Source organism: Lygodium microphyllum, chromosome 23 (assembly GCF_053477565.2).
Source record: "Lygodium microphyllum isolate KBCC chromosome 23, Lygodium_microphyllum_v1.1.10, whole genome shotgun sequence".
NCBI classification, from domain to species: domain Eukaryota; kingdom Viridiplantae; phylum Streptophyta; class Polypodiopsida; order Schizaeales; family Lygodiaceae; genus Lygodium; species Lygodium microphyllum.
In genome coordinates, this window is record NC_141157.1 from 41,388,948 (window position 1) to 41,399,750 (window position 10,803).

Sequence of the window (10,803 nt, forward strand, 5' to 3'; positions counted from 1 at the left end):
TCGTTTCTCTTTGCTGTTGAAGCCTTTGCCTCTTGCACGCTCTCCGATCTCTAGAGCCCCCTGGGCTCTGATACCATGTAAAAATATTACACGGCGCAGCGAACAGAATCTGAGAAAGAGATAGAGAGTACACAACAGATAAGAGGAGAATCAGTAAAATTCTTTAACTCCAAACAACTGATACAAAGATGGCTCTGTCCACCCGTGCGCTTCCAATGAATGAAGCTTAGATGGCGATCTAGACAGAAGATAGGTGAAGAGCTTAAGGCTAGCTGGAACAACAACTCTGACTGGGTGAAAGATAAGTGTAAGATGGCTGCGAAGGGGTTTAGCTTTTATAGCCCGCGAAGGTCGTTAGGTCGGCCTGCTGACCGACCTACCATATGAGCCTCCACTAGTCGGCCAGGGAATATTCCAGGGAATATTCCCTTTACCATCGGGCCGGGGGCGCTGCCCCCGGACCCCCGCCAGGGGGGCCGCTGGCCCCCCTGGGACCCCCCAGCCAGGGGCCGCTTCCGCGGCCCCCGGACCCCACAATAGGGGCCCCTTTTAACTCCCTTACCACGCAACTCAATGCAATGTGCCTCGAGTTGCTACCAGCTTAACCACTCCGTCTAACCCAAAGATTAGACCCACAACAGTCACCTTTTTTTGCCATCCGGTCACATAGACCTCATCTGATATACAAGTCAGGACTCAACCAATGTCCGGGCTCACATTTGGCTTCTCCTCATAATGGGGGCCTTACAACTTTGAGCACCATGGATCATTGGTAGCACCTAATGAGGGTGGGGCATTGATCATATCTAACAATTCACACTTTGGTGGTGTGAAATGGTAGTGTGGAGTGCCAATCCTTGTGATGTGAGCATGGCTCATGATATTGTTGGGCCTAGGCTTAGGGTTGAGTCTGTTTGGCTTTATGTGTCTGATTGTGTGTTCCATTTATGTGAGCATGGCTTCTTTTGTATCATGAGAAAGTTGGATCTAGGTTGGTGTTTCACATCCCTCTCTCTACAAGTAAAATACTTGGCCTCTTAATATATTAATCAATTGTTTTTAGGTTCAACTACTTGAAGGATTGCTTCAGCTCCTACCCTATCTCTAGGGGATTTAAGAGGTGGGAAACCTTTCCACTTTCCCTTCCCATTGATCCTTTTTTCATTGTTGGCTTATCTAATGGGCCATTTTTCCTTTTAATACTCTTATGGCAAAGCTCTTAGCCTTCTTTTTATTGATTATCCATTTCAATTACCCCCCACCCCCCCCGCCCCCCTTCCCTTAGCTCAAACCCATTGCTTAGTGAATGATAGCTTTGGTAAAATGTTCCTCACTCATTCTGGCTGTCTGTCCATAAGGAGACTCTTTTAGCATCTTGGGCCTTGAGGCAGGCTACCATATGTTAGAGAATCTGAAAATCTAATAGCTTAGGCCAATGTGGTTCTATCAGTCTTTCTATTTTTGTTGCTTCAAGCATGCGTAAAGGATTGAATTTTTCATGGGTTTTTTAAAGAACATGCAACTAGAGAGGACCGGACCGTAGAAATTTTTTAAGTTTCTTCAAGGCATCATTGGCCTAAAAATTTTATAGCTTAGGGTGATATGGTTCTATTTTTACTATTTGAATGAGTTATTGTGTTTTGTGTTTCTTCAGGCATGGGTAAAGGATTCAATTTGGATCCCAGTGTTTGATGCAGACAAGGGACTTGACCCTGGGACATTACTCAAAAGGTTTTCAAATTTTGCAATGGGTATGTAATTGTGCAATTTTTATTTGGTTTCATACTCGTGTATCTCTCAAGTACGGCAGCATTAGCATTGCAATGGGTTTTGGAGCCTATATGTTGTGCTTTATTCTTAGAATGGAGTTTTCCAGAGAAATGTTTGAACTTTGACAGCTTGTGGAACGTTCAGTTAGTTGATAGATGGAACTTGGGGGAAAATTCATTGAAGAAGGCAAAGGCAAGAGTAGGCGTTTGCCTTGAGTAAGAGAGTCTTTTGGCCTATGGCTTTATCATTAAGTTTTATTGGGATTTTCCCTGTTGAGTAATGGATCATGTAGTGAGCTATCAAAGTTGGCATAAGTAGAGGCCAAGGTATTAAGAGATCAAAGAAAGGATTTGACAGTGCAGGATGTCTTTGGTTGGATAAGTTTGGGTCGTTTATCCATGTCGATCTCCCACATGGCTGCATCAACACATATGAACTTAAACAACTACTCATGGGATCAGCCTCAACAATTTTTTTTCAAAAATCAGAGAAAGCCATAACATATTCAATGCCAACAATAAAAAATCTAGGGCCTTAAAGTGGAAGTGAGGCACTTGGTTGCTCAAGAATTGCAAGACTGTATCCTTGCATGTCTGTCCACACAGCTATCACAGCATTGCTCACTGTACCTTTTTGATGTAACAGAAAGGTGTTTCAGTAATTTGCACTAGTGTGCTTTGCGCACTATGCCATTCTTCAGGTCTAATGGCCCCCTCACGTTGATAAGAAGCCATGAAAACTGGCAAGAATTGATCAATTTTCTTGCTACTTATTTCTGTTTCCCTTTTAAACTTATAAGAAGCCATGGAAACTGGCAAGTATTGATCACATTGCTTGCTCCTTATTTTAATTGCAGTTTCATAGTCACATTTGACATGTAGTGAATGTGGACTGTTCAGCAAATAATACTTCGAACATTAGGCTTAACTCGTTTGCTTTATTAGCATTCCTGTTTTTCACACTTTCACAATCAAACTCCATGACATTGCTAAACACAGCCCCCACCTCATTGTCTGTTGTGTCAATTTTTTAGTGTTGACTTTTCTCGTCTTGTTTCTTGAATGCCCTGGATCAAGTTCCACCACAAGTTTATCAAGTATTGTGTTCCAGATGTGCATCATTGAGCCATTCAGCATGCATCTGTGTCTTTGTTGTTGACTTAACCTCAGCACCAATTTTTGCCATGTGTTGCTGTTTTGCTTGCCTAAGGGAGTGGTTTTATTGAAATCTTATCCAGCACTAATGTCGAGAGTTGAAATGATACTTGCTGATAGTTGGCATCATATGCAAACTCGAATTGTAAGTTCGTTGATTTGAAGAGTTGACCAGCTTCAAGACTTTGTACATACATTTTGGCATTTCATTTTAACATGTGATAAAAGTAGTCTGAGACTTAATGCAGTATGAGTACTGTGCATGAATGGGGTGTTTCTTGAAATGTGTACTGATATGGGCGGGTTCTGCAGTCCAGTGATTTGATGGGATTGTTTTAAATGTCACAGGAGGTTGGTGGAGTGGGGTCCCTTTGATGAGCTACAACAAGTATGTTCATGTATACCTGCTGTTCTTTTCTCTATATACTTCCTGTAGAAAAAACATAACCATCTGTGTTTGTTAGATTCTGCAAGCCATGATCTAGAAAAAAGATAACCATCTATCTACGCTTGTCAGATTCTGCAAGCTTGGATCAGTGCCAGAAACTCTGTTTGTTTGTATCTCCCATGTGAAAAGAGAGAGGGCCTTGTGTATGGCTGGGTAAGATGGATGTGATAGTTGTGATACCCATGCATTGGGACTTCCGTGTAGAGGATCTTTCTGTTGTTGAGACATACTATATCGCATATACTGAACCAAAGCAAGCACGTAAAAGCTGACGGGCTTCAATTAATGTTGTAATGCATGGCACTACATTTGCAGAAGATCCTTAGAATGCACCCTTTTTACAACTTTGTTATGTCACATGCATGGCCAGCTTTGATTGCACATTACTTAAAAGGATGTTTTATTTATCCAAATTTGATAACTCTTTCTGTGCTCTATATGTAGCAGGTTACTGAAGTATTTTGATATAACCACTGTGCACTGGCCTTTTTGCTTTGTGAACAGTATTTTCTATAGGGTTTTTCTCTGGGAATACTGAAGTTTTTGTTTTTCTCCCAAAACACAGGGACTTTTTGGCACAAGCAACAGAAAAGATACCTTTAGACTCGAACGTCATTGTTGTCTGTCAAAAAGGTTTAAGGTGATTACTTTTCCTCTACAATGTATCTAGAAGCAGTAATTTTTTAAAATATGGCTATGCCACCACCAACATTTTGTAATCAATGATTATTGCTTTCTGAAATATACAAGATCGCTGCCTTAAAGATCATGAAAAGAGGGGCAGTTTTTAGTGATGACTACAAGATGCCATAGCTGAGGTTTTTTGCATTCCATACTTCAAAAAACTTCAGTGCTCTACATAGACCCTCTTTTGAGAGTCATTTTCTCCTCTCCCCTGCAATTTTCTCTGTTGGGACCAGCCATATGAATCTAAAGAATTTTGGCCATCTCTACCCAAGGACCAGTACCACTATTTCCATCCTAGATTGGTGCATACTTCCTTTGTATGTTATATATACACCTGCTTTTGCAGATCAGTGATCAGCTTTGTACATAATGCATGCCTTCATTTGAATTCTTTGGTGCAGTCATTTCTTGTTCTTGTGAGAGTTTATTGGCACCAGAAGTTTGTGATATGAATGTTGATTAAGCCAGAATAGCTCTATTCAGTGGCTTCATGATTATCATCATGAGATGGACTGTTCATGTGGTATCTAGAATCATTCATAGAGAAAATTTAAACAAGGCAACAGGTTCTCTGCTTCTCAAATTGGTGCTTTTCCTCGGCCTTTCCAGAACTCTGGCTCGAGTTTGGTGAGATGTATGGGACGACTTTGCCAGCAACCTTTGCTGATGTGGTAACCCCAACGGCAAGTTCCTTTGACATAGATATAAGTGGAGGTGCAACGGCTTAACATTCTCCACTTCAGCATAGAATTGAAGGATGTGGAAGGTTGGGTTTATGGAATACAGATTGGATCCAAAGCAAATCAGTGGTATTTTAGGGTTCAGGTTGCATGGAAAACGAGTATCCACTTCTCACAATGCAAGCGGTTTTGGGATCATTGATAGTCTTATAGCAAGGCCTTAGCAAATCTAGGGATCACTTCTGGGGATTGTACTTGAAAGTAGCTTTAGCACAAAGGCTGAAATGCCTATACTCTTGCCTAAAAGGAAAGGGGTATCACAATCTCGAATCGATCTTACTCAGCCCATAAATTCCATCTAATCTGGTTTTGCATTCTAGTCTGTCTAGACTACCTTTAAGGCTTTGCTTGCACAGTGACCCTGAGTTCCAAGAAGAGATTGATATATCATTTTTTACTTTTAACGAGATAAGAAGCTTAGAAAGGCAACAACTAGAAGAGATGTTGAGAGTCGTGTAAGTTTGATTAGAGGACTCACTAATTTTGGATTGTAGAAGTTTGAAAACTGGCAGTGTACCACTGGTATTTAAATGGTGGATGTTAGGAGGATTCTTTTGATGCTTCCATCCTTGATAACCACCTTGACCTCTTTCATGTCATGGCTAGTCTTCAAAGTGCCAGCTGAATAAGTCTGTTCTTGTTATGGGTTTTCTGGTCATCATTGTTGACAGCAGACAGATTGCAGTTTTGGACACAACCAGGGTACTAAGGTTCTTTTTGAGCGTTACTTGCTTGAAGCCCAAGAGATGAATCCAGCCTGGTAGCATGTGATTACGATGGTTCATTTATAGAGCCAAAATGGAGCTGGCTTTGGGAAGGATAAGCCTTGGCAGATGTTGGGTGCAATCATCTGGGATCATATCTTGGTTGAAACTGTCCTATTCCTATGATTGGTATTAGGCCATTCGAGCTCTTTGGGGATGCCTATGTAGGAATTGGCTTCCGATGTTACTTGCTTGTGGTGGTTTTTAGATGGGATTTGACTGGCTCAAACTGGAAAGATGGGCACATACCAGCGATGTGATACTACATACAGATGAAGAATTGTTGCTTCTATGGAATGAGTACTGTGGCACATTTGTTTTGCAGTCAAAATTCTTTACCATGGCTCACCTGCCTTATGTAAAATCACTTGGAGGCATTTCATTGGCTTTGAGTGAAGGTTGAGCCATCATCTATTGTACAAGGTGGAAAAGGCAGGACTGCTTACCACATATTCAAGGTCAGTTTTTAGGTTGCACTTGTGTAGCTTGTAAAGATTCAGAGATCTAGAGGCACTTTATGAGATCCAGGAGGTGATGGAAAGTATCTGGCTCATTTTGAAGGCAAGTGTTCTCATGTTTGATCATCTCTGTCATGTTGCGAGAGCCAAAGTGGGACAGTGTGCACAGCTTCTCGAAGACACGCAGCACAAGTAGAGAGGGCCAGCTTGCTTTTTTTAGATCTGAGACCAGTAAGGGACTTTCTTTTCCCTTGAGCAGGGACCCCTAATGTGTTTGCATCCTCCCTACTTGGTCATTTGGGCACCATGCTTATTGCTACATAGGTGTAGTTTCCTCAGCTGACATACTTCTTGTAGAGATCTGAAGCAATTTGGTAAGTCACTGTTTTCTTGTAAAGAAAAAACTCTGCTAAGTTGCCCCATGCGACCTGTCAAGTTCATGGTTACTTGAAACTGTGTACAGCAGTTAGACAAAAGATTGGTCTGAAGTAGTGAAAATGTGAATGTCTTCGATTGCAATCACAGTCTTATAATTGGACGGTTTTATCTGCAGAGGGAAATTTTGATTTGTGTCTTGTATGAAATTCAAAGGTGACTTTTCAAATTGTATTGAATTCTACAATTATTGCCATAGATCTTTGGCAGCATGTGAGCAACTCTATAAAGCTGGTTACAGAAACCTTTTCTGGGTAGAAGGGGGGCTGGATGCTGCACTAGAAGGGGTAATTTTCTAATGGTCTCTCTGATAGCTCTTTGTCGCTTTGGTCAATTCAAGGTGTTTGAAAACCCTGATGGAGTTTCTAAATCAACTATCTGAATGAGACTAGGATCTTGTAAGAGAAGGACCTCAACCTTTCAAGTTTGCAGGAATTGGTGGAGTCTCTGAGTTTTTAGGGTAAGTTTTCTTACCTGCTTATTCATTGACAAATCTGTTGATTTGAGATGCTAACTGCGGACTTCATTTTCAGCTGGACAGATGAGCAAAGAGCTGCTGGTGCAAAGGAGGGGTGGGGGTACAGAGCAGTGTTTTTTGGAAGGCTGGTATGTGCTTTTTCACTGAAGCAGATGGATTGTATAGGCGTTAGTGTTATTAGTTTGATTTAGATATTGCAAAGTTAGGATAAAGTTGAGAACAGGTGTTTGACTTGTCTGAAGTACACATTGCTTTTGTCATTCCTGTGTCCCTTATTTAAGCATGGAGTCCATGGCAATCAGAAAATAGAATTCAAGAGAAGGGTGAGAGAAAATGCAAAAAGAGAGTGAGCATCAATGATGAATGCACCAAGGTGAGAAACGAGCAACAAGGCGCCTATAAATAGACACAAGTGGACTGCCCTCATGCATCGTGAGGTGAGCAATGTCCTAGTCGCAGCAGAGGCAAGCTACATGGAGGGCCTTTCTGAAAAGGCTACCCTCAAGGGACTTCCCCTCTTGGCTTGTCCATACAGATTTGTATCATCTCGTGCGCACTTCGTCAGTAGGCAAAATTCTATACCTCTGCTCTTGGCTTGTCCAGACAGATTTTGTGATCCCATGTGCACATTGCGTCAGTAGGCAAAGTTTGTTACCTCATTCTGATGGTTGACGACTTTTTTAGATACACCATTGGGGCCTAGAGGATGGGGTCATTTGTGCTATAAGACTGTACATGGAACCCTTGGACAAGCACAAGATTATACTTGTTGCAAAGGGATTTGGGTAGAAGCCCAAGTTGGACTATGGAGAGATTTGCACTGGCAGCCTGGACGACTTCTTTTTGGATAGTTATTGCCTTGGATGGCATTTTAAGTGGGTAATTTTTCAGATGAATTTGTACTGGTCGTCAAGATGTGTGTGGAGCACCCAGTAGGTTTCAATGTCATACAATCAGAGCATGCCTTCCAGCAGGCAGAATATCCCAACCTCTACTACAGAGTGGCAGATGGATGGCTCACTTTCATCATCTTGTATGTTGATGACTTGATCTCATTACAGTGCTCACTCTTGAGGGAAGCTGAGCAGGGAGTTGGAGATGATAGATCTTGATTCTTTCTTGGGCTTTAGATATTTGACTTATCACAGGGCTATTTTTATCTCACAGCAGAGCCTTGAGTGGCTTTCAGCCTTTGGCATGGCTTAGTGCAGGGCTCATTTTGCATTATGGACCCACAGTCCAAGCTGTCTTAGCAGGTGCACCCATAGTGGGTGGATGAATAAATACAGGAGAGTTGCGGGTTCCCTGAGGTTGTTCATATAGTTCCCATCTTAGCTTTTTAATGTAGAGACCTCTCTTGCCACATTGGCAGGCCACATTGTGTTTTGTGGTTCTTACACTGCATGTGGACACATTAGATGACCAATTCAAGTTGGGCATGTGATATCAACACTCCAACAATGCAAGATTGTCCTTTAGTTTGGGATCAGCGGTTGAGGGGACTGATAGCAGATGTTGGCTCTCTATGCTGATGGCTGCTGACGGTTCCTTGGCAATAGTCAAGACCCGTGTTTTCGTGTCCACACAAAGCACATTGAGGTCTAGTACCATTATGTTTTGAAAGTGAATCTGGGGTAGAAACTAAAGTTTGTCTATTGCTCTATGCTGGACGATCTGGGGGGACATCTTTAGGAAGGTGGTTTCATTGCCTTGAATTCCTCATTATGCGCCTGCCAAGCATTTGGGCACTCGGGGTCATAGAGCATGTGGTAGGAGTTTGGCTATCTCCTACTGCGAGTCCTACATTGAGTCCTTGGGGGAGATGAGGAGCTCTATCTACTCATGTCAAATTCTGGTTAATGAGTTGCATTGCCAGTTTTGTGTGTCTAAAGTCATGGAGTCTTAACCCTACCACAAATAGGGTGCTTTCAAAAGACCGAGGGATTCTTGTGCTTTGATATCAATTGTTGGAGATAATAGTGTGCATGATTGAAAGTTATTGTGCATATATCTCCATGGTTGTGGCAGAGCAGGGGAGAGAAGATAACAGAGAGAAAAGAGTTGAGAAACAATGAGCACCAGTGCATAATAGGTCTTATTGATAGATCGATGTGATACCAAGGGCTTGGTACCTTAGTAGACATGAAGGAGCTAAAGCATAAACAGAACAATCAAACAATTTGACTGTCTCTACTGGACCTTCAAATGTAAATCACGATGACCAAGAGGAGTACAACCAACAATGCAAAGCACAATTTGTTGTAGAACTTGAGCAATAGCGACAATATCCCACATCCATAAGCTTGAAGCAGGATGTTGGAACGTACCATTCTCTATGTCGATGCAGTCATTTCTTGATCTAAAGCCAAATTTGATGGCTAATCTCACGAGACTTCTTTTTAAAGCTGAACAAAATGTCATCCCCTTTTCTCTACCGTTAAGAGGAACCTATTGCTTTTCCTAGCTCAAAAGTGGAAAGTTTCACTTGTGGGTACAATTAACAACTAAGCAAAGTATATGAAGTCTTATCAAAAGGGTAACGTAGAGAGAGAAAGTTTAGCAGGAAGATTATAAACAACCAGCCAAATTAAGCACAGAAAGTGTTTACTGACAAATAAAATTGATTGATATGCCAAGCGTGCTCAATCGTTGGTGGGTGGGGGGTGTTTTCACGAATGCTCATCAACCACTGAGCTGAAATTAGCAGGGCAGCCTTTGTATCGTTTTAGTTTTCCTCGAGTGTTACGACTATTTGAGGAATGCTTTCTTTTGGGGTTTGGTCGAGAGACCATTGCAGCAATAATTGGCTTGAACTTCGGGATATAAAGGTTTGATGATTCATTTTTCATTTGCAGGTGGGCATTGTTTTGCTTGTGGACGCCTTGTTCTTCGGAGCTCAGCAGCTTGTGAAGCATTGATCAGGATAGTTCTCCTCACAATATGGTGTATGACGCCTGAAGAGGATATACCCATCATCTACATCTACAAGCATTGATCAAGATAGTTCTCCTCACAACAATATGGTGTATGTCGCCTGAAGAGGGTACCCTGCCTGAAGAGGACATACCCATCATCTACATCTAGTTTTTAACCTTGGTAGAACTGATTGTGTGCTGTCAAAATTTTGTAAATCTCTTGCGAATATAGAGCTCCTTGAACATGCACCCGGCCACCAGAAAGTCTAGCTATAAACTAATGTAAGTATTTCTTGTAGCTTTTAAAAGGCAATGTCTGGCATACCCTTTTCTCTTAACAAATGGTGTGCTTAGCAGCTAATGATATGCAAAAATCTAAGAAGCTCTAGTGACAAACATCTCTATTGTTAAGAACTCAAGTCTAGAAAAGCCTTATTTTTCATGCACCGGCTGTATCACTTAGCATGGGTTCGAACATGACCACATGCATGGAAAATGCATTCTCTCACAATTTTCATATGAATGGCCCACTAACAATATTGCATGCAATGTTCCATCACTGCTAAGTATCCAATGTCAAAGACATCCACCCACCACTCTTACATGGTAGTCAAATAACTTGAGATCTCCAATTCCTTTTAAGAAAAAGGGATGCAATTGGGTTGTGGATGCTTCTATGTGCAATGAGACACTTTATATATCTCTATTTGAGACAACATACCCTAAGTATTAGAGTTTGCAAGTCATTCTAAGACATGGATAGGTGAGATACAGAGGGGCATTTTCACAACATGTTAGCACATCATATTCATGATACATACTTCTTAAAAGTCATTAATAGTAGGTCGGATATGAGAGTATGTTGCTTTTAATTTGGTTTGCATGAATGGGCATAAATATGTAATGAATTTCAAGCCCAACAACACTTTGTTGTGTTTCTTGCTAAATAAGTTG

The 10,803-nt window shown here is 41.5% G+C and overlaps 1 protein-coding gene across 2 annotated transcripts in view; it reads left to right on the forward strand.

The window, feature by feature from the left end:
• Positions 1 to 10,295, forward strand: part of LOC148016101 (Rhodanese/Cell cycle control phosphatase superfamily protein) — a 51,246-nt gene extending 40,951 nt beyond the window's left edge. For both annotated transcript variants that reach the window (XM_087663606.1, XM_087663605.1), the window contains exons 4-10: positions 1,655 to 1,751; positions 3,273 to 3,312; positions 3,938 to 4,012; positions 6,656 to 6,743; positions 6,849 to 6,916; positions 6,990 to 7,062; positions 9,790 to 10,295. In XM_087663606.1, the coding sequence (XP_087519732.1) occupies positions 1,655 to 1,751; positions 3,273 to 3,312; positions 3,938 to 4,012; positions 6,656 to 6,743; positions 6,849 to 6,916; positions 6,990 to 7,062; positions 9,790 to 9,852 (504 nt within the window). In that variant the 3' untranslated portion in view covers positions 9,853 to 10,295. The remainder of the gene's footprint in view (positions 1 to 1,654; positions 1,752 to 3,272; positions 3,313 to 3,937; positions 4,013 to 6,655; positions 6,744 to 6,848; positions 6,917 to 6,989; positions 7,063 to 9,789) is intronic.
• The last annotated feature ends 508 nt before the right edge of the window (positions 10,296 to 10,803 follow it).